General features: G+C 38.4%; 1 protein-coding gene across 3 annotated transcripts in view; it reads left to right on the top strand.

Moving 5' to 3' along the window:
- Positions 1-2,672: 2,672 nt before the first annotated feature.
- The window catches only part of SYT14 (synaptotagmin 14), an 82,732-nt gene continuing 62,118 nt past the window's right edge, over positions 2,673-23,286 (top strand). For all 3 annotated transcript variants that reach the window (XM_072332515.1, XM_072332516.1, XM_072332517.1), the window contains exons 1-2: positions 2,673-2,791; positions 13,250-13,297. In XM_072332515.1, coding sequence (XP_072188616.1) covers positions 2,779-2,791; positions 13,250-13,297 — 61 coding nt within the window. In that variant the 5' untranslated portion in view covers positions 2,673-2,778. The remainder of the gene's footprint in view (positions 2,792-13,249; positions 13,298-23,286) is intronic.

Here is a 23,286-nt window from a genome sequence, read left to right on the forward strand (position 1 = left end):
CTGACAAGCTGCAAATCATTTGTATCTCCTATTGATTTACTTAAGGTCTTTTTGCCTTCTGTACAGGTGGAAAAGGAAGAGCAGCAGAATAGCCTTCAGCTGAGTTACCCCTGGATTTTGTAGAAAGCCTCTGACACATTTAGAACCGATTGGCTGCATTCCTTTTATGAAGGAAATGGATGAAGCTACAGCTTGCACTGTTGCAATTGTACCAACACCAAAATAGATGGATTTTGGTACTTTGTTCAGAATTTGTCCCTCTTGGTATCAGAGAAAAAATCAGGCTGTTATGATAGTGAGCGGTGGTATCTAATGTCTAGATTCTGAACATATCTTTATGAAAATAAAGCATTCCAGGATGCTAAATGCAAACATGAACCACATAAATGTGACATCTTTTAAGGGTCTCAAAACATTTTACAATGCTACTTTATGTATCTTGAAAACCAATCCCAGATCCTCTACAGGTGGGTGAGTGCACCCTGGGCTGTTTTGCTGATGTTCTGACATCTATAACTGGTAGTTCCTTTGTCCTGGGATACTGCCGAAAGGGGAGGAAAAAGGTTTGAAAAACAAACAAAAAAAGGCGAGAAGAATAACAACTCAACTGTTACATCCTCAGTCCCACAGGAGCCTTGGTTCTTGTGCTGAACACAGTAATGCTGTCAGAGAGACAGCGAACAAGACAAATTGTGCAGAAAACTTTAGGGCCGGAACACTTTCTAGGAAAGAATAGGAAATTATAGGGGTAATTTGAGGTAAATGTCAGTGCTGATACAGAGGACTATATTTGCTCATAAGCTTTGCTGGCATTTTCTCTTTTAAAGTCCTTTTTACAGTTGCTTTAATCTGGACAAACACTTGTCCTTTGGGGACACGTCTTTGCTGAGGTGGCCATTTTGCTCAGTCTGACTTTGTTTTTTGGATCCTAAGTTGCTTTTGCTAACTTTGGTGAGGAATAAAATTGAGAAAACGCATTGAATTTTCCATGTGACAAAACATTTCTGAAGGTGGTTAGGCTGGAGGAGATTAAAGTTTCCACGGGTTGAACAGCAAATTAACATTTAGGAGAACAAATAAATGGGTACCGAAGATGCTCCTTCTGACGATCTTGTGAAAATTTCCCTGTTTGGACAGTTTATACATGCCCCTAAAAGCTGCTTTCATATCTGAACATGTTCTGTTCTCTAACAACTCCAAACAGTAACAGCACTGTACAAGCAGCTTTCCTGTGCAGAGTTTTACATATGTGCTGCCTCCTCTTGCTCTCATCCACAACAGTCCAGCCCTTCTGTTTGCTCTCTTAATCACGGGAGCTATTCAAAGATCTTTCTTCGTATCCCAAGCACCCCGCATTGAATGCTGCATGACCAGGGAGCAGAAAGACTGCAAACTTTGTCGCTTCTTTTATAGGGGAATTCTGCAGGGTGAGAAGAAGAGCACAGAAGGCATCTGCAGATCCTTGGAGACCAAGGAGGTGATGAAGGTCAGAAGCAGCGATGAGGGAGATGAAGGACCTGAGACAGGTGGGACGGCGCTCTCAGGAATAAGGTTTGAAGTTTGGGTGGTGCTGTGGGTTGGGCTTCATGATCCTTGTGATTCGGTCAGGGGAAGGAACAACCAGTGGGGCAGGAGCTGGAGGCAGGAAGGCATGAGGGTGTGAGCCACAGCAGAGGACCTCCATGGTTGAATTCCCACCAGACAGCAACCTGCTCCCCTCAGAAAGAGCTATGTACTGTGCCAAATGTTAACACCTTCTGAACTCCTCTCATCCCTTTTAGGGTTATGTTTACCTCAAGCATTCGTGGAAGATAATTATGAATGTGAAGGTGTCACGTCGCGTTCGTCTGAAGGTATCTAACGTGCTTGTGAACATGATTACTGTTTTATGCCCCTAGAACTATAGGAAATAAGACACTATGGTTACAGAATGTTAAAGTAGGAAGCAAAAGGCACTAAAAAGTCAGAATTTCGGTGTCTTTATTGCCTACAAAACTGGATTGACTCTCAGGTGCCGTCTGCCCAGCGCACCTCTCAGTCAGAGGTGGGACAGGAGGGAGCAGCCTCAGTGATGGCGGCGTGATGTGCATTGCAGAGCAGTGCACAGAGGTAACTTTGTTTCTGCTGCGCGCTGCCTTCCAACAGCTGTACTTAGCAAAAGGAGGGTATTTCCAGCGCTGCCACTGGAACGCACGGGCATTCACACCTGCACAGGCAGGAGCGCTGCACACCTGGCTCAGGTGCTGCGCGTGGAGTTGACGGAGCTAGAGCCAGGTGGACACTAACACTTCAGCGTTGTTTGGCTCCACCAGCTATTGGGAAAGTAATCATTTTCCCCCAGATGGGGGGAACTGCTTTATTTGTCGGGAGAAGGAATCGATCTTTTAACAACACGGCCGGAGGGCCGTCACGTGTACTCCCCCCCCCCCCCGACCTCAATCACTGCGGGCAGCCTCCCCGGCAGCCCACAGCGGGCGGTGCCGTCCCCGCACGGCCTGTCCATCGCCCACCTGCCGCCGGGGCGGAGCCGTTGGGCGCTCACGGGCGCGCGCCTCGCCCGTTCAACGGCCGCCGCTCGAGCGCGCGCGTGCGCGCGCTGGGCTGAGGGAGGAGTCACGAGCCCCGGCCCGCTCCAACGACCCGCCCCCCCCCCCCCCACCCCAACCCGCTCCCCGCCACCCCCGCCCGGCCCCGCGCGGCGCTCCCGTCTGGCAGACGCGGCGCTCGGCAGCGCCTCTCCTGCGTGCGCTCCAGTTGGTACGGCCCACCGCGGGGATCATGGCGATTGATGGTAAGTAGGCCAATAACGGGCTCCCCTCGTCCCCGCTCGCTCCCCTCCTCCCACGGACCACCTCCCCTCCCCCGGGCACGAGGAGGGGGACGGCTGGGGGGGGGGGCGCAGCCGGGCTGAGGGGAGCGAGGGGCGCCTCCTTCCCCGTCCTCCCTTCTGCTCAGCCCGGCGGCCGCGGGGAGGAGGACGGATGCCGGGCGGGCGCCCGTGGGCGCTGCGGAGGCGGCGGCGTCGTGTCCGGAGCCTCCTCCCGCTGCCGTGAGCCGCCCTTGGAGGTGGCTGGGGCGGCTGTGCCGGAGCTCGGCGGCCCTGCCGGGGTCGGGGCTGGCAGGGGGGCCGTGCCGGAGGGCTCTGCGGGCAGAGAGTGCCTGCGAGCAGCGCCGGGGGTGGGTGTCGGTCGCGACAAGGTGTAAACCTTCCTCTCCCGGGGGACTTGATGGGCTGCTTTACAACTAGCCTGCCCCTCTGGCCTCTGCCCGTCACTCGGGAGAGCAACAAAGGAGTGAGATGCGCTCGGCACTTGTTGGTTTTGCTTGTCGCGGGAGGAAGGGCTTTGTTTTGAAACCTTCCTTCTCCGTTCTGAGAGTGTTTGTATGCTTTGTTACATATCCTTAAAAAAAAAATCTTAGAACTTTAGTTTCAGGAAAACGAGGCTTTAGGATATGCCTCTTTGACCACCGCAGTGCTTGGTTTTGCAAGCCTCTGTTGTCGTAGCCAAAGGATTCTAGGGAAACTATCGGGAAAATAAACAAGCAGCTCCCCTTTGTTTTGTATGCGGGATGCTTCTGTGCTGTCAGTTGCCGTGAATTAGTGAATCAGGCCTGTGGAAGAAGTTGCGCTGCGCCGGCAGGGCTGGGCTGCCTGTTCAGCCTGCCTCGGAAGCTGTGCGCGCCAGGACCGGAGCTGGCCAGTGCTGAAAAGCCGTCTTAGCGTTAGCGTGAAGGTAGCCACATTCCTGCTGGGTGGAGTTTTTAAGTTACTCAAGCTCAGAAAGACAATGGTCAGACTCTCAAAATCTCTGTTTCTCTCTTAGGCTACATAATTCCAGAAGTCCTCAAGAATTGTTTTTAGAGTGGAAAATATTCATGACAAATAAATATTCGTATTTTCAGGGGATTTCAGATATTACTTCTTAAAAATTAAAACAAATGCTCATGAATGAATTAAGCAGTCTAACTTGTGAAATGAATGCAGTGCTTTTCACTGGGGCCAGACTGCAGAAGTAGAACAAATATCTAGTAGAACTGAAGCAAGCATAATGGGACATAAGCTCTGGGGGTGCTCAAGGCTGGTTTAGACAGGGCGTTGGGCAGCCTGGTCTGCTGGGAGGGTTCCATGCCCAAGGCATGGAACTGGGTAGGTTTTAAAATCTTTTCCAATTCAAACCATTCCATGAGTTCAAAATGTGGTTCATAGTTTATGCAATTAAAGGTGAGGCAGGGTAGAAGTATCTGATCGTGAAACTGACCTGCTGGGTTTTTTACTTAGTTCTCTTCCCTGAAAACAGAAAACAAAATATATTTTCCTGGTGTATTCTGCAGCAGGAATCCTCCATGTTCTCAATGGAATAGCTGACTGCTGTAGGTTTGTTAGTAGGTGTTCCAGTTTTTATTCAGTGTACTCCTTCTGTTTGTGTTACAGTATCTGCTCTTGATGAACACTGTTTACTGCTCAACACTGTTTAAAAACATGAACTTGGTTTGGGTGAATACTGACTCTTGGAGTCAGGATCACACCCAAAAATGTCAAAATATAGAATTTATTTAATGACCATATGTAAATGTTTTTAATCAAGTAAATAAAATACTTTGCATGATTTTAAAGACTGTGCAGTTGCATAGATTTTGGGGGGGCGGAGAGGAGGATGTTTAATTTTTGGTAAGGCCATATGAGATAAGCATGACTATAAACTACAAATTGAAAAATAAGTATAAAATAGTTCAAAATGCCTTTGGAGCCCCGTATATACATGAAGAGTGCACAAAATTAAAAGAGTTCAAATTAAAATATGCTTCTGTGATCTGCAAGAAAAGTAGAGCTTTTGGCTGCTTTTAGAAGTCTGTAAGCACTTTTTTTCATTGTTGCTATATGAGCATACCAGCTTACATTTGTTCTAACTTAATGTTTTTTTATCAAGCATTTGAGAGAAGTAAGGAGCCATTGGCAATGGCTAGGGACTCATATCTTTGTGGTCAGTGACAATACTTAGTTCCTTTTTTTGCATTATGGTTACTGCTGGGACTTTAAAAAGTAAGGGTTCTTCAGGTGACCAAGCTCAAAACCCTAATTTAGCCATTGCAAGAGCAGTTCAATCTTTCTCTTTAGACAGATAATGTCGTGTAAAGTAATGTGTGTTACTTTGTGTTGGTTTTTGTTTTCCTTGTGTTCTACAGGGATCAGGTGCATAGTTTGCATAGTTTAGGCAATTCCAGATTTGCCTGGAAACAGCAGAGGGGAAAGTAATGGGAAGAATTTGAGCGAAAATAGTATTAAGCAATTTTATTTACAATTCTTATTTCTGTTATATTTCTCTTCATAAGTGAAATTAGTATTTCATAGCAGGTGTATTTTGAGACATAGGATGATTTATCGCTTAATGTTTTCACAAACTGGGGAAGAAGCAAATTTGTTCAATACAGAGAATATCAGGATGGGGGGGATGGCAAGTACAGTGGGGAGCCAGCCATAACCAAGAAAAGCAGTAAGACGGAATGGCCAACGGTCTGACAGAGGTCATCTTACCTACAGCTGCCTGGGCCTGGGGTCCTGTGGCTTTTTGCTGGGGTTGGGAAAAGCGAGAGTTGGGGGGCTGTTTCTGAGAGTCCTTCAATGTCACCATGGTAATGTTCCTTGTAGCGGCAGTCATTTGGTTTCTTTATCCTGTTCTGAGCAATAGCAAGACTCTGGTACCTGATTTAAGAGTTTTGATTTGATTTTGTATGAGGAGCTAACAATGGAAATCATATTGCAGGGAGGATGGCAAAGAAACATAAAGGTCACTGTGGAGGTTCTATAACCTGAGGTAGAATTGTGTACACTCATGGATTTATTTCTGCTGCGTTTGGACTTCACTTGAATATGCAACATGGTTTAGACTGTACAAAACAGTGCATTTTTCAAGGAATAGAATGCATTTAGAGATGAACCATTTTAGGTAGTTATTTTTCCTCATGACATTAGTGCTAAGAATTCAGAAGTAGCGTTGAAGGGAATAGTGGGCCATACAGACAGATGGATGTAGTACAGAAGGAAGATTTATAGCATAGTGCTCTAATTTATAAATTATTGCGTGAGAAATGAGACTAATGAAGATGGCTTTTCATCTTTTCTCCTTGTGATGCTACCAGTGTAACACTTTCTCATCTGTTTATGGTTCCTCCTGTAGTATGTGGAGGTCCTCCTCACATGTCCAAGCTTTTGAGTACCTTTCATTTTGTCCCTGCATCTCCTGAGTATCTCTGGGGTACCTTCAACTCTCCCATGTTTCTGGAAAGCTCGTCCTCCCTTTCATTCCTCATCTACCAGCTGTTTGATTGGCAGCAGGCTGGCTGCCCCTGGGCTTGGTGAGATCTGGGGCTGTGCTGTAGATGCTTGCTGATTTTCATGAAACTTTGAATCGTAAAAGTATTGTGTTCTGACAACTTTGTATCAATTTTAGCATTAATTAGCCAGTGAACTCATCAGCAATGGAAGAATGGGGTGGAAAACAGACTTTTTGATTATATAACCCGCAATTTCTTGGGAAACAAAGCCAGAAGTACTGACTGAAGCTACTTTTCATTTATGAACATAAGAGGAGAGAGGTGTTAGAACCCTGCTTCATAAGGATAACATTAAAACTATGCATAGTCATCAGCTTCGTAATTCAGACAAGAAACCAAGGAAAGAAGAATGAGCAATGTGCAGTGCCTACAAATGAGTATCACGTGTGACACATGGGTTGGGTCTGCCCTAGGGAATAGCTTTGTCTTGACTTCTGCTTTACCTGGGGGTATTGCTGCAGTAGGCATTGTGAGGGTGTGAGAGGGCAAGGAGATCCTCAGGTTAGTGCTGACCTGAATAGGCTAACTGCTGGATGGGATTGAGTTGTGCTTCTAAATCTGAACTGGTGCAGCCAAGTAAGTTGTCAAGCAAAATAAGGTAAAGTCTAAATGTGAGAAGCCACATTTTGTATCCACATTAGACCCACTTTAAATGCATTTGTTAAGTGTGGAGTGGATCAATTGTTGAGCTATCTGGTTTTATCAGTCACACAGAATCTGTTTAATATGTTTCATGCTCATTCATTGTCCAAAATGAAAACTATTCAGCAAGAGTTATCAGGTGTTAATTTTTTTCCGTTGTCATTTTAAGTATGGGCCCTTGCATTATTTGCTGATGACATTGAAAACTTTCCAGGTGCAAAATTAACAATTTCCTGGATGGATTTGTGCTACATTGTCACCACTGTACTGTTGGGCCGATGGAAATTCAAAAGCCAGTAGTTCTCTGTGTACTTTAAAGTAATGCAGTGGGGTGCCTTTTAAAAAAAAAAAATCCAACCTGTAATACTCTGCAGACATCTTTTTGACGTACTCCCCATGGGCTGAGATGAAACTGTTGTGCTTCACATAAAACGAGATGATCTGTTCAGAGTGAAAATTTGGAATGCAGTTCATTTTGAATGCTTGGCACTATTGCAAATTGAAGCTCTTGGCATTCAGGATGGACATGCAGGAAAGCGAACACCCAGTGTCTACCTGATTAAAAGTGCTAGCTTATATCGTCCATCAAAATACAGATTTATAACTAAGAGGAAAGAATCTCGCTGTCTTCTGGAGTTCTTTCAACTGCTGTAACTCTTGGGTCAGACTTTCTCTTCACATTAATTCCCAGCCGACTCACTAGACTTCTTCCAGCTTTTGTAATGAAGGATGGGAGTGACCCAGAGTTGACTCTCTCAGGCTTTCTCCTGGGCACTGTCAGTTCTCGCACTGAAGAGGCCAGAGGTCTTATATTGTGTGTCAAACCAAATGTGCACCTGGGGATTGGAGTGGGGATTTCAAGTCAGCTTTTAATCCTCACCATTTCTAATCTTTGAGTATTTAACTCTTGGAGATGAGAGATGTTTGTTTTCTGCTGTCCATGTAAATCCATCTCTCAAGTGAGATGGAGAAACTGGCATGATTATTTGTAAGCCAGCAAATGAATGTTGAATTTGTGGGCAAATATGTTATGATCTGCTGAGGAACGTCCTCTGATGTGAAAAATGATAGGTTTAGAATGATTGACACATATCTTACAAGTGTTTTTGTTTTGTAGTCTAAAATAAACATTTTTCATTCTAACTGGAATCTTTTGAAATACAAATTTTTGCTAGCAATCTCTCTTTGTATAATAAGCTTACTGTTTAACCCAGAATATGAAATAGCGGGTTACACATGCTATTTCCATGGGGGTGTTTTTCTTGCAATTTCTTTGAATAACTGATTTATTACAATATATACTTCTAAAATAAATTATGCATATGTCCATGGGTTATTAATCATAAAGATATGTTCCTTGGCTTGCTTTCTGTTATGAAACTTTGTTCTAGAGCATTGATTCAGTGGTATTAGCTAACAATAAATGGTAGGAATTAGCTGAAAGTCGTACTAATTTATTTTTTTTTATCTTGTTACTATCAATTTTTGTTGTCGACATCTCATTTCCTGAGCATTTGATGGTAGTGTATGTGGATTTGCAGTGTTTATTCTGTCTTACTGTTATAGCTGCTGGTTCACTTTCTACTCTTATTTAAAATATTAAAATAAATAAATAATAATAAAAAAGAATCTCCGTAGTGGTTTTATATTAGCTCTGATTGAAACCATTTATATGTAATGTTATATATCCCGTACCTCTTCATTTCCACTAATAAGTCTTATTGGAAGAAGTACTTGACTGACAACAAGGTATAATTGTGTTTCAGTTGTCAGAAGAGTGAGGAAAGAGAAGTGTCTTGTGATTGTGGGTAGAAAGGAAGCTGAGATAATATTTTCATGTTCTTATAACCAGTGGTGATGTTTCAATTTATTTCACTGTGGGTAGGATTGGACACACAGCTTCCATTTACTTGCAGTGTGGGCAGAATTGGACACACAGATTCCATTTGTTTCAGTGTGGGTAGGATTGAACATGCAATTTGTTTGAGAAACAGAAATGACTATGCTATTCTTAATTACTTGTCATTGATTGCTAATTCATTGGTTATTGGCATTGGTGCTGTTGAGTAAAAGTATAATTAAAAATTAAATGTTTTATATGTGGAAAAAAAAAAAAAAAAGTTTCTTTGCCAACATGTTCAGATAGCAAAATATTAAGTCAGTGCAGATGGATGACGTTATCTATAGGTAATGGGTTTAATAGATAATAATTCTAAATTGTTGCTAGCAGAAGAGAGATCTTTACAGTAGAGATCAGCCTTCTGTTTTTATAATGTTTACTCTTGAAAACGTCTCATCTTGAACACCTCTGCTGCTAATTTAATCAGATACTTATTTCTCTTATTAGTGGGTTCAGCGGTGAATGATCTTTCTTTATTCACCTGTGAATGTTCTCCATCCATTTTGTTTGTTTTTTTTACCAGTCCAAGAATCTTCTTTTTAATGTTACTCTGCATACAAAAAGTATTGTGTGTTTTTATGGTTTTTCTTTTTCTTTTCACTGTGCCTTCAGTGTTTGTTTGATCCTTTGAGGCAGAGGCACAGAAAGGAGACACAAACTGCACAAAATATGTGAGGTGTGAGCATGTAATAGTTGCATTAGGTAGAAAATTTGATTTTTTTTTTTTGTACTTGATGTCTCTTTACTAATAAATTCTAATGTTGTGTGCTTTTTAACTTATACCAAGCATTCAACTGTGAACATTTGTTTGTTTTTTTACATATGCAGTATTGTTGACTTGTAGACTAAAATTGTAAAGAGTGCTGCAGGAATGCAGAGGTGATTTCTCGTTGTGGGTAAGATGGGCTGATGAGTCTATTTAATTTTTTAAGGAAAAATACCATGCTGATACAAGCTATAGAGTTACTCTTCTGTGAAGTGTTTTCAGCTCTTTTTGTTGTTTTTCTATGGTTAGCTACCCATTCATTTAAAACCAGATTCTTACCAGTTATGCTGCTTTGTAATCGCTTTGTAATTCTGCACTGGGATATCATGGGTTAGGCTAAAGAAGAAATAACTGTCTAATGTTGAGTAAAATATTAAGTGAATGTTTACTAAATGTTGTCCAAGCTTATGAAAATGCTAATAAAAGTGCAAACCTCAATTGGAAAGTAATTTGTCACATAAAACGTCTGCCTCTAAAGTCTTACCTCATGACAGACTTTAGCAATGTGATGTAATTCTGCTGCAAGTACTAATGTGTGGATTTGCTGCTAAACTGAAGAATAGCTTGTTTTATACACAGCGTCCTGACTTGCACCACAAGACTGATACTGGAACTGAGACTTGGACAAATTTGTCAGAGGGATGGAATGTACCTTCAATGAGTATATGTGGGTGACAGCAGAGAGGGGAGCAGTTAGTATGCAGGAGGGCAGGGATGCTATAACAGATTTGCTCAGGAAGCTGAAAGAATGGGCTGTGTTCAACAGTGACAAACATAAAGTGCTGCACCAGGACTGACAAATATATGGATCATTGCAAGCTGGGGACAGGCGGGCAGGAGCGTTTCTGAAATAAAGAATCTGAAGTTCTGATGATCAGCAAGTTGAAAATGGATCATCTGTACCTCAGTGGCAATGTCAGCCATCTATGTAAAGGGCTGTAAACCCAGTATGAGGGAGACCGGCAAAGAAGAGATTCCAGCAGAGTGCTGCTGAGCTGGTGGAGGCTGTAGTTCTTGGCATGTGAGGAGAGGTGTGCAGTGAAAGCATGAGGTAACTAGTGTGAGTTACTAAACATGAAATCCTGACTGGGTGTAAAGAAGATGTTCACAGAATCTCTTGCAGAACTTGGTTGGCTGAGGCCCTGAGAAACATACTGGCAAGATGATCCTGCTCTGAAATTCCTAACGGAGCCAGAAGTCATTCCCAATCTGATAATGTCTGTGGCAATGCCAATGCAAAAATTTCTAGCTAGTCCTTTTCAGCGCTTAGTGGTGGAGTTACAGCTCAAGCCCAAACAGTGATTTTTGGATTTTGAATTGCACTGGCTTTAGAAGGATACAAAATATTACAGTTTATTTGATGCGTAATTCTGGTGTGGTTTTATCTTCTTTAATGCACACCTTTTCACCTTTTTGTGTATTAAATTGCGATAGTTGTCTTTGCAAACCAGTATTTTAAATTGGGAAAATTAAACTTTATCAGATGTTGCAGCTGCCTTTTGTTGTATTATGTAGTTTTACATGCAAAATTGCTTAAATTTTAAATTGTTAAATAAAAGATGATGTTCACAGTCAATATGAAGCAGAATTACTTACAGTTTACATCTAAATCAGGCTGTTAACTGTAAAACTATGGTGAGCTACCACGGTGTTAACATCAGTTACCTTAATGTTCAGAGACTGAAAATTTCAGAAGGTCATAGCACCAATCAGAGATTTGCGAGCTAACCAACACAAAAGCAGTCCAGACCAATCTTTTCAGACTGCTGGAATGCCAAATTAACAGTTGACTTCATACCATCATGCGAAATATTTTCATATTTACAGTTTAATTTCTTTCAGTTGCTGCTCATTATTATTCAAAGCTAAGAGCCTTCTTGGGAGCTTTAAGGACAGGAAAATTGTATTCATTTGTTAAACTGTGAATAAAAGCAAGATGTCAAAAATGTATTAATTCTTTTGAAGCACGCAAGGGAAACGAAAAATCTTCCCAACTCGCTTGAGGATAATGTTTTGCGTGTTTAATTTGTTGATTAAATAAAAAAGATTCTTTCTTTGACTTTATTTACAAAACATGTAGGTCACCTTATGTATTTTTATTTATCAATCATTTTCCATTTAAAAGCCATTTAGAAAAAGAGTAAAAGATTAATTACCTATTAGATGTGATATAGCATTTGGGAGATTCCACGAAAATAAAAAGACAAAATTAAAATAATGAGTTAAATTGTGTAAATCTTCTACATAATATCATAGTTGATTAAAAAGGCTTAATGCAAAGGCATTATTTAGTGAAACCTCATCATGTCTTAGACTGTAAATGATCGGGAAAAAAATAACCTTCCTTTATGAAACAGAAGTTACTGATGCAAAATCCATAGCTAACATTAATATTTTATGATGGGATTTTGTGCTTGTTGAATTCAGTGACTGCAGCATACCATGAAAGTCTAGTGTTGTCGACTGGTCTTCTCAGAACTATTTCTAGGTAAATATTTTATGAAAAAAAATATTTATCATTAGTTTTTTTTTTTTGTTTTTTTGTTTGTTTGTTTTTTCACTTCTGAATTAAATCTACTGGGAAGAGAAAATCTGGGGTGAAGTGTTTTGATCACTCTTAAAGTCTCTTTCAAAACCTGAAGATGGCTGCAATGACTTTGAAGAAGATCCCAATCTTCCCAAATTTGATTTCTTTAGTGGCATAAGCCAAGATTCTTTTAAACCTATTTTTTTGTTTTCTTATTCTGAAAAGATTTTTGAAAGGAAAACATAAGATTTGTACTGGTCAGTCCATAATACTCTCTTTTCAGCATATTTGAAATTACTGTCTTTTGTAATGATGATGAGTGTATAAAGCATCAGGCTAGCTCACTGATATTTGGTTTGCCTTTCAGAAGTATCTTCAAGACTTGTAGTTTAGATTGCTGAGTATTTAGAAAAAAAGAAAAAAGCTCAAATAAAATGAGTATGTTTTCTAACTTCTTACTTCATGGGCATTCTGCTGTAAAAGAGTTATTCCACTTTTTTGATCTTTTTATCTTTCTTTCTCTTACAGTTATTTATTTAGGATGTAAATTTCACTACAACATGTGTGTCCTCTCAAAACTCATTACAGCAGCTGACACTGTTCTCAGTTAAAAGATTTAAATATTAGTTGATATAGCATTTTTAATTTTTTTTTTTTAAAATTATTATTCTTTAACATACTGCAAAATTATTTTGGCATTCAGTTGTGTTCCAAACATTTCTGATGTTGTGAGACATCTTGTGTAGATGATGGTTCCTTTGAAATGGGGAATGATGCTTTATACTTCATTAATAGTTTTAGAAGGGTTTCTGTAAATTCACTTCCATTTTTAATTTTGTCAGTATAAATTTTCTGTAAAACTCTTACAACTGGATTATCATTCACAATATTAAGCCAAAGATACATTTACTTATTTAGCAAGTCTTCAATTTATATAGAGCATTCTTTGGATAAAACAATCATTTGCATTTTTCTTAAATGATAGATTTGCTGCTTTTTCCTTTCCACTGCTTACAAGTTTTACTAAGAAGCAAATTACTTTTAATTTGTTAACATTTTCTAATATTTTATTTCCAAATAGGTGGAGAACGAACTTGTGGTGTACATGAGCTAATCTGCATTAGGAAAGGTAAGTGACAATTTGTAAAAAGTACCTTCTTAGCTCGTGAACAATATTAGTGAGTTATCAGCTCCTTAATGTAAACACATTATTATTTATTTTTTTTAGTGTTGTGCATTTGTGTTGCAAAATCTTTTGATGCTGATACTGTAAATTAAAAAAAAATAAAATCATGAAATAAAGTGAAATTTTGAAATTACAAAATAAAACATGCATTGTCACAAAAAGGAAAGTATTTCCAATATTCACTAAGTTAAACAAGGGTTGTTAAAAATGTTTTGCCATGGTAGGAAAAAAAACCACAAAATACATTAATTTCAGTCTTTGTATGGGAAATGTTGAGTCACTGCCTGAACCACTGATTGATCACCTGGGGGAAGGAGCTGGTCAGCCCTGGAAGCACAGGTGAAGGCAATTCAGCTGTGTGGCCAGAAGGGGTGGATCCTGGCTGCACCTCTCCTAGACCCCACTTAAGGGCTGACTGCCACTGGGGAAGGATCACATTCTGGAGATCCCTCCCTTTGGAGTTTTCTAGTGTAAGCCTAGGACATGAGTGAGCATTTCATTTGTTTTTGATTAACTCTTTCCACCACAATAATCTTTCTATCTATAAAACCTGTAAAATACCAAGCCTCTCTGTTAACTGTACAGTTGTTAATTGTAAGGCCTTTTACTTTCAGATTTTTGTAGATGGATTTGATTTCAAGTAATGACTGTATGTTGTGAGGGTATTTTAAAAAAGCAATGTAGTGGGCTGCCTTTTTCTTCCTATATTTTCTTGAGATCCTAATGACTCATTCTTTGCAAACAGCTTTATCAGTTATAAAACCTGTAATTGATAGGCTACAAAATAGAACTATACTCAAGAGAAGGCTTTTGTAGGTTTAAAGCTGAGTTAAAATGACCAGAGTTGCAGTCTGACGGTACACTACAGTTGATGAAATGACTAGATACAGTTCTATTTTCTGCCCCCACCCTTAACCAGCCCAATGCTTGTTTCTGCTTCTTTTGCAGTGGTGTTGCTGTTGACTGTGTTCTGAACTGAAAGCTGATTTATTTATTTATTTATTTAAATAATTTTCATTAAGGTTTAGTTCATTGAATCGACTCACCATTAGATCAGAATAGTGTTCCCATTGTAATTTCTTACAGGTTTCTGTAAAAGTATTGAAAAACAAACAAACAAAAACAACAACAACAAAAAAAAACAAACCCAAACGTACGTACATCCTATCTGCTACCCTCAAAATTAAGTCTACCAGTTAAGGTAAAAAATAGCTTTATGGCCACAAGTTGTCTTTTCCACATAATTTATTGATGGAGTGATATAGGCTTGTATGCCATGTGATGGTATTGCAATTTAAAGCGCTTTTCTTCTCTTTCAAACTCAAGTTATTCCATTAAAAAAACAAAAACAAAAGCAACAAAACATCAAAACCTTTATTGCTATCTCTGTCTTTCTGTTGTCAGTGCCCACAGTGCTCTTTATTCCTTCTATAATATTATAACAGTATGGGCTCTGTTTTTCTTTCTGAATAATGAATCTCATTGAACTAGAAAGTTCAGAAAGCCTGCTGATGGAGTTGCAAAGTCCATTAATCTTGCTTGTCCCTGTTTGTTTCAGGGTATTGTACTGATTTAAGAAAATGTTTTCTGCGTACGTGGATGCAGAAGTTGTTTGTTTTTTATTGTTATTGCTGGGAAGCTCAATTGAGGAGAGAGCATCTTTTATTTTTAGGATTTTAGATGTTATAAATTTTTAACAGTAGTTGCCTGGAATGTATTTTAGCATTGGTTGTTATAGGTTAACCAAAGGCTAAATGTGATTTAAATCCATGTGTATTTTTGTAGCCTTCTGTGTGCATGTGCACAGCTACCTCCCTGACGAACTTCTCTTAGGAATGTGGGAACAGGTGCATTTTTTTTTTTAATCTGTCCTCTCTCTATACTTAACACATAGCACGTAAAGCAGAATGATCTTGCCGTCACACTGCAAGCCTCTCAGTTGTGCAGTGTTTGGATTCCTTGCTTTTACTATATTGATTACTTTGTCTAAGACTTCACGTCATCTGGTATGCATTCAAGATGTTTTGCTTTGTTTTGTCTGACAAATGGCCTGGCTCCTAAGGATGAATTTATGTGCCAGGTGTCCAGGGTCTGGATCAGATTGTTGGGATCTTTGTACATGCTCCAGATTCATACTAACCAACTCAGAATATGAAAGCCTTTCCAAATTGAGTACTTGTTGGAGTCTGGAGTAGGTCAAATTGGGACCTTCTAGCTCTGTCCCTGATGCCCAGGATACTCATTTCAAGCTTGTGTAGGAAAGAGCTGAGAAGTGCATATTCTGTGACTTAAAAGTCTTCCTCTTTGCTATGTCTTAACCATGCTATGAAAACCAAGGATTCTTTGGCTCATGAGCTCACTGCTAAAGTTTGATGGACAACTAAGTATTCACTGACATGGGGAAAAAACCCTGCAGACTTGACTTGTTTAGTGCAAAGTAAAGTCTTCAGTCCCTTTTCACTGGTGTCCATGTGACTGTGTAACCTGGGGTGTACTCTCGAGCACGATTAACATTTTTTCACTCATTTTCCTCAATATGTTTGACAAAATGATTCTGCATTTGCTATTTACTTGAATCCTCTAATGCTTTCTGCAAGGTGGTGGTACCTGACTACAGCTACCCAGTGACTGTAGTAACAGTGCCCAAGTGGAACCCCTGAAGGAAAGATTAGTGGCAAATAATAACCAGTGTGTGTAATCAGAGTTCAAGATACCCAATACCTTGTGCTTCGTTTGCCCGGCTTCTTATAGTACTTCCAATTATTTTATCAAGAAGCAACTGATACAGTAAGCAGGATGTTCCATCTTATTTTTCCTGTACTGAAAAGGGAAAAGCAAGCAGACCTGACTTCAATGAATAATGCAAAGGAAAATAATTTTCAAGCGATGTAGTGTAATTAGAATTTATACAAGGATTTTAAAACTTGAAATATAACTGTTGGCGGTGATGAGTTTTTCTTTCTGTTTAGGAAACTAGCCTGTTCCTCAGTTATCTTTTTTGCCAACTGATTTTTGCTAGGGCAGTAGGAACCTTGGGGTGACTGATGCTTAAATGGGAAAGGGACCATAAATGTCTTCAAGTGTGTGTGTGGCCACACTGTTTAGCTCAAATTATTCACTTAAAACTTCTTTTTGTGTATATATATAATTTTTACAGTTATGTCTTTATATATATATATATATACACATACCGGTTATTATTTACCACTAATCTTTCCTTCAGGGGTTCCACTTGGGCACTGTTACTACAGTCACTGGGTAGCTGTAGTCAGGTACCACCACCTGGCAGAAATATATATATATATATAAAGACATAACTGTAAAAATAAACCCCCCAAAACAAATTGCTGCCTTTGAATATATTCAGTTGTTAAAATTTAAATCATGTGAAACTTCACTTTTTATTTAAGAGCTTGCCTTCATTCTTTTCATATTCTTAGGTATTCCATGCTGCAGTTCTGAGACTGCAAATGTTGCACAAGAGTTGACTTTTCATTTCAAACCATCACTAAAGCTTCTTTGAAGTTCGCAATGCTTCCACTGAAGTAAATAAAACTCATTTTGGTTGTAGATTTATTTTTTAGCTTTTAAGACTCAAAAATTTGCCAGTTCTGGTTGTAATGCTTACAGAATATCTGCAATTATCTGAATTCTTATGTGAATATGTTATCAGTACATTTCCAGTACAGAACCCACATTTGCTAACTAAAGGTGTTGCCATAGTCTTCTTTAGGACTTGCTCCCACTTCACATAATGTTGTCGTGGTTTCATAGATAGACAGGATGGCCTGTGGCAGGTCTGTTTCTAGTCTGCGCAAGAAGGCTTGCAATACTTCTGTGGTGCCCTGCTTGTATGGTTTCCTTTTGCAGATTCATACATATTTGAGAAGCATGTCTAAAATATTGATTGTGGTAGGAAGACTTATCTGGAAAACCTCAAAAACTAATTTGCATGTATTTTAAAATAAATGATTCTTTTAAGTATGTAACTATACTACACGTGTCTTGAAAATGTGCATATTTGGAAGCAATTATGTAACATCTACTGGCTGCAGAATATAGAACAAGACACTTCCCAGCTAAAGGAAGTATAATCAGTTATTCAGAAATTTGGCATTACAGCATTGAAATTTGTGACTTTTGTGTCTAATGCAGCTTAGTGGTTGTAGTGTTTGCATGTCTTCATATGGACGCACTGTTGAATTCTGGAAGCTGAAAAATGGGAAAATGTGTTTTTCATTGTATTATAGATTAATGTCTTGTTTACTTACGTTTTTCACTTAATGCCAGTTTGTACATACACTTATTTTCAAGTTCTTACCTGTTTGACAGTGTGAATTCAAGGTGTGGCTAAGGAAAGAGGAGCCCTTCTTACCTTAGCAGCGACTAATTTGCTTCATTCAGTCTCTTAAGATTCTTGATATAACAGAAGAGAGGAACAAAGTTTTCTGAAATGTGTCTGCTGCTTATTCTAATATGGTTTGCTTTTTTTTAAAGAATGTTGTGAGAATTATATAAGTTGTTCCTTTGGTTCTTTCCTATGGACACGAAGGAATCTGGGAAACTTGAAAACAACCCAGAAAAAAATACATTTTTTTTTTTTTTTTTGGCTGTGCAGTGCCCTGTAGCTAGGCTGCTAGTTTAACTTGAAATCGGCTGTTGTTAGATGTACTAATGTTTTAATTGAGGCTGTTTTTTAAGTTCTGTTTGTACAGATGAGAGACTAATGATGAATTTTTACGGTATTGAGTTGTAACTGATGAGCTCTTCAGTGTATTATGATACATATAATGTTGATTATATGATGTGGAAGTGACATTAAAGCAAAAAATTAACGACTGCAGTATTTTATTTTTAGGTCTCTTTCACCTTTCGTTGTTCATTTGTATAGTTTTGAAGGAATGTGAAGTGATGCTTCTAACTCAGTAATGGATTTTGTTTAATTGATGGAAATGTAGATTGAGTATCTGACTGAGGTCTGAGTTGCACAGATTTTTTTATAATTATTTTAGTAAGACCTTTTTACTTTTGCAAGATGTTCTTTCTATTGTTGCAGCAGTCTTGCAAACAAAGGAAATTATTCAGCAAACTGTCTTTGTGACTAATAATGGAACAGAAGTGCTCTTTAATATGCAAAAGAAAGAAGTTACAAGGAGATTCTGTCTTTGGCTGACAATGTAAGATGTCACTTTTAATAATAATTTCAAAAAGATAAGAAGGTATGAATTTTTGTTTTGTCAGAAATATATTCTAAGTAGAATGATGTACTCTTTAACTTCTTGGTCAGCTATCCTCATCTGTTCACACGTATCTGGATGTGAAGTTGCCAATTGCGTTTCATTGAAGTGGCAAAAGTAGTATTTTTATTGAGGCTCCCTTTATAACTAGAAACATACAACTACGGAAGTTCCAAATGGAAAGCACAAAGTTGACTATTTTATTTTATTTGCCAAGAACTTTGCTATATCCAAATTCTAAGTTCCCAGCATTTATTTATTAATTTATTTTTTCTCCACATCACACGTTCACATTGTGGCTTTTACTGCACATTACTTTGCTATGTGTTCTTTTTAATTGTTGTGCTGCTTAGTGATTCTGGATTGGAAAATTTTGTTTATTAAATATTTTTATGATATAATTCTTTTTTTGCCAGTATTGGAGGGTTCCTTTGTGGTAACTATGAAGGTGTACACCACCGTGCAGCTCTTTTGTCTTCTGCACTGGGAGATTAGCTGAGAGCTCCATTAAATGTCTGTAGGCCCTGCGGTTCTCTCATCCACCATGTGGAGAATACTGGTGTCTAACCCACTGTGTGAATGCAGCAGATTAGTGGGATTTGAAGGTGATCAGGACTATTCACTGTTGTATGTTTTTTTCCTAGGAGCAATAAAATGTTGATTTCTATTGAGATACTACTTAAAAGGTGATGGATTCTGTACTAGAGAGAAAAGGCACTGAGGGACTGGTAAATCAGCAGGGGTTGCAGGCTGAGCAATGGTCAGGATTTAAGAATTACAAGACTTCTGTCAAAAGCTTAAATCTGCCCTTCAGACTGTGAAGATCTCCCAGTTCTAACTTTTTTTTCTTAGTTTAGTAATATTTTGGAGCCCAAGATTCTCCTTTTCACAGAATAAAATTTATTTGTAATGACAGTTTTAGCTTTGTGATTTAGAAGAACTGGGAAAAGTCCTGTAAATGACAATCTGCAAAGGCAATATGAAATTAGCGACAAGTATCTTGTGCAGATGTATAAGTAGTTAACTCTGAACCAAAACATTTCTAACACTAACTTGCAACGTATGTTGAACTCTACTTGAGGTAGATATTTAGTCAGGTAATGTAATGAAAATTATCTAAATTGATTTTGGTTGTAAATTAAAGTGTATTCCAGAATTTCCTCTCATATGAAGGAAATCCTGGATTGCAGACAATAAAATGACTATTTTTACACTAGTACTTGTAATTAGATGCTAAGGAGTGGGGGAAAGAAGTCAGATGTTATCTCTGTATCAGTGCAGACAGCATGAAGTCACATAACCCAAATGGTGATAAAGCTGCTGTTATTCCAGATGGCTTTCCACTAGAATAAAGATGACACTGGTATTATGGCAGGGTAGCCGTTGTGATACTGTAATTCCTGTAATGCTTTTCATGTAAGCAAGCACTTTTGGTTTTTACTTTTCTTAATGGTGTGTTTGACTTGTTTTCTTTTATAAATTACCCTTTAAATTGCATCTTTTATCACTTCAGATAACGTCAGTTTTCTGTTTTTACCCAGCATTACTTTGAGAAGTACATAAATAGAATGTTTAAAGGATATCGCTATTCCAAATAGAAAATCAAATAGTCACTCTCATTCTGATTTCAGTCTGTCATTCAAACTTCTTAAAGCTTAATGTTACTAAAAAGTGTTAATAATTTTTTTTATTTAGGAAGTACTCTTCCTAGTACTGCACTGAAGTTCAGTTGTTTCATATTTATCCTCACTTGGAGCTGTGTAACACTGAATAACATACTGGGCATAGACATTTGAAACATTGAAATACAGGTATCTAGTGTAGCATGTGCTCATAATTTGTTACTGAGTGTGTGAACTTGCTGTATAATAAGATGGAGAAGAAACAAATACATAGGAAAGAATGGCCTAAGGCTAGCATTATAACATATACATTATCATAATCAGCTGACAGCCATTAATAGATGCCTAAAGTAGGAAGTCTGTATTCCAGAAGGAAGGCAAATTCAAGTCTGAATTGAAGGGAGCAGCCACAATCTTTATGAAATGTTTGGTTTTAATGTTCCCGAAATCTAGGCAGTGTTTTTGTGCTGTTTTGTTTGTTTCGTTTTTTTTTTTTAAATGAGCCAACAACAACAGAGAACTACTACGAGCACTTGGGTGGATGGAATTTAAATGCTTGTTTTAGTTTTGAGGTGTGCTCAAATATTTTTCCTGATGCTTGTTTTGGTGAAACATGAAGGGAATCAGGAAGTCTTAAAAAGGAATTAATACAGTTCTGGTGTTTCTCATGAGAGAAGAAAGTTTAATACAACCTGACACAGAAGGCATAGGAGGTATATTATGAATTTTGGCAAGCTTAGTAAAACATTTTGTGAGATCTGAGTCTTTCAATGAGTTTAACACAAGCATCAACTACTCAGTTTTTGTGGTGAAGTTGCTTCTGTTCTTTTTTTTTTTTACCTTCTTTTTTTTTTTTGTTTGTTTGTTTTTGGTAATTGCAAATGCTTTTGTGTTGTGATCTCAAAGGCAGTTGAATTTCTTTGCCTTGTCCCCCAGTTACTTTAATTTGTGCACATAAAGGATAGTAGGATAGTATTGCATTTGTAAATGAATAATTAAAGCGTTGTTGGCTTTGTACTGCACTAGCTAAGTGAGTAGCATGATGAGGAGTGAGAGGTCCAGAAATAAGACTGGACAACAGAGATATTAAATATAGTGTAAGTTAGTGCGTGTGGATACGTATTAATGACACTGTGTCCTTTTTAATACATGTGAGGATTTTCACTGGTGTTCTGTGATGTTTGTTTGAAGATATTAATGTCTTCTGAAAAGTTTGAAAGGCTTTTTTTTTGTTCTGCTTTGGAAGAGGAAACTTACTAAGTGACAGGGCAGTTGCATGTTTTTAATTCGAGAAAGAGATGGTAATTCAATATTTAGGATGAAGAGATGGTAAGTTTGTTTTCTAATAATTATCATTCTAGTGATAATAACAAAAGCAAATTAAAGTTAATTTAATACTTCTGTAATGAGTATAACTTATGTCTTTTCCATAGCCAGCAATTCAATTAATCCTAATAGCTTTGTAATATAACATTTGTTCCTTTCACATTTGTAAAGCTCTGTTATGCTATTATGAATTTAAACCTCCATTGCTGTTTTTCCATAAGAGTTGAGATAATTATGAAGTTCAGAAAGTAGGATGTTTCTGAAATTTGAATGTGAAAGATGACTACTGAAGAATTGCACTTCTGCTGTTTTGTGGTTCTAAAAGAAGCTGTGGGGAGTCTCAGAGAACTTAAAAAATGCTTTTCTCAGTACAGTCATTGCCCAAACCAATTTTGAATTGATCACAATGTACTTTGAATTAGAGTAATTGCTGTCATGAATGTGGCATGGATAGATTTGGTATAGAAGCATACTCTTTTTTTCTGTTTATGAAGTTTAACTGGTTGAAGCATAACTTCAACTGTGAGAAATTAATTGAAGGATTAGTGTGATATAGAAAACATTCGTTCGCAGGTAGGAATCTGTACACATTTATGTGTGGGGAAACTGAAGTACAATTTCTTTTCTGACTATATAATGCTATTACAGTGAAGGCTTTGAACTTGATATATTTAATTTGTGAACAAGCATTCTAAGATTCTTTAAGTGGAATAAAATTGGGTCAACAACATAATTTTTGAATATTATATTCAAGCTGATTTACATACGCTATTAGTCAGGCTGCAGCTAAAGTTACATCCTTTCCCTTTTACAAAGTATCAGCCACTGTTTTATTTCACTCCAGAAAGATGTCATCAGATACTGTGTTTCCATAGAGAGCTACTCAGTTTGTGTACAGCCTCTCTTCTAACTAATTTGTATCCAGGAAGTACTCAAGAAAAACTAAAAAGCTTTTTTTGTTTTCAAACTAATTTTCTCATAAGGTAACAGTTCATCTAATTAAAGAGAATGTTCCTTGTCCTGTGTTGTGATTCATGGGCTTGTGGAATTACTGGATTACAGTTGAGACTCCTGCTCAGTGCATCTCTGGTGTTGAATTTGGGCAAAATTGCTTAGAACAACCTGCTCCAGTAACAAAGCAGTTATTTTCATTGATAAATTTCTGTGGTCTCAGTTGCTTTATCTGCTTCTTCCACCTGATCTGTCCTTCTTTTCTGTTTTCTTTTCACTTCACAACTTTTTCTGTGTGCTCCATGCAAACTGTAACTCATACCTTCTGTTTCCTTGCTGGGCCTCATTAGCTTGTGCCTAATTGCCTCTTTCCACTTAATTTTCACTTCTCTTGGTGCCTGGCTGCTTGTGTATTGCAGCCTCTTCTTTCTGCTTCTGTCTTTGATGGATACTACAACTGGAAATTATTGAAGAAAGGTGCTCTGTTCTCAACCCACACTCTAGTCCTATAAGGGTCAGAATTAGAAACTGAATGTCATTCTGTCAGCCCTGGACATTCTCAGTTGTCTATACGCTGTCTTGGGAAGGGGTGGTGAGTATTTCCTTCCAACACAATCTTGGGATATTATATCTGTTAGACTTAAAGGTCAAAAAAAGAAGATACAACAAACTGAGTTGTTTTGTGTGTTTGTTTGTTTTCTTCCTTCAAAATTTCAAAGCTTTTCCACATTTAGGAAAACTTATTGAAGATGATAAAAGGATGCCCAGTGTGCCATATTTACCTTGCTCTCCTCCT

This window comes from Excalfactoria chinensis, chromosome 3 (genome assembly GCF_039878825.1).
Source record: "Excalfactoria chinensis isolate bCotChi1 chromosome 3, bCotChi1.hap2, whole genome shotgun sequence".
Lineage (NCBI taxonomy): Eukaryota > Metazoa > Chordata > Aves > Galliformes > Phasianidae > Excalfactoria > Excalfactoria chinensis.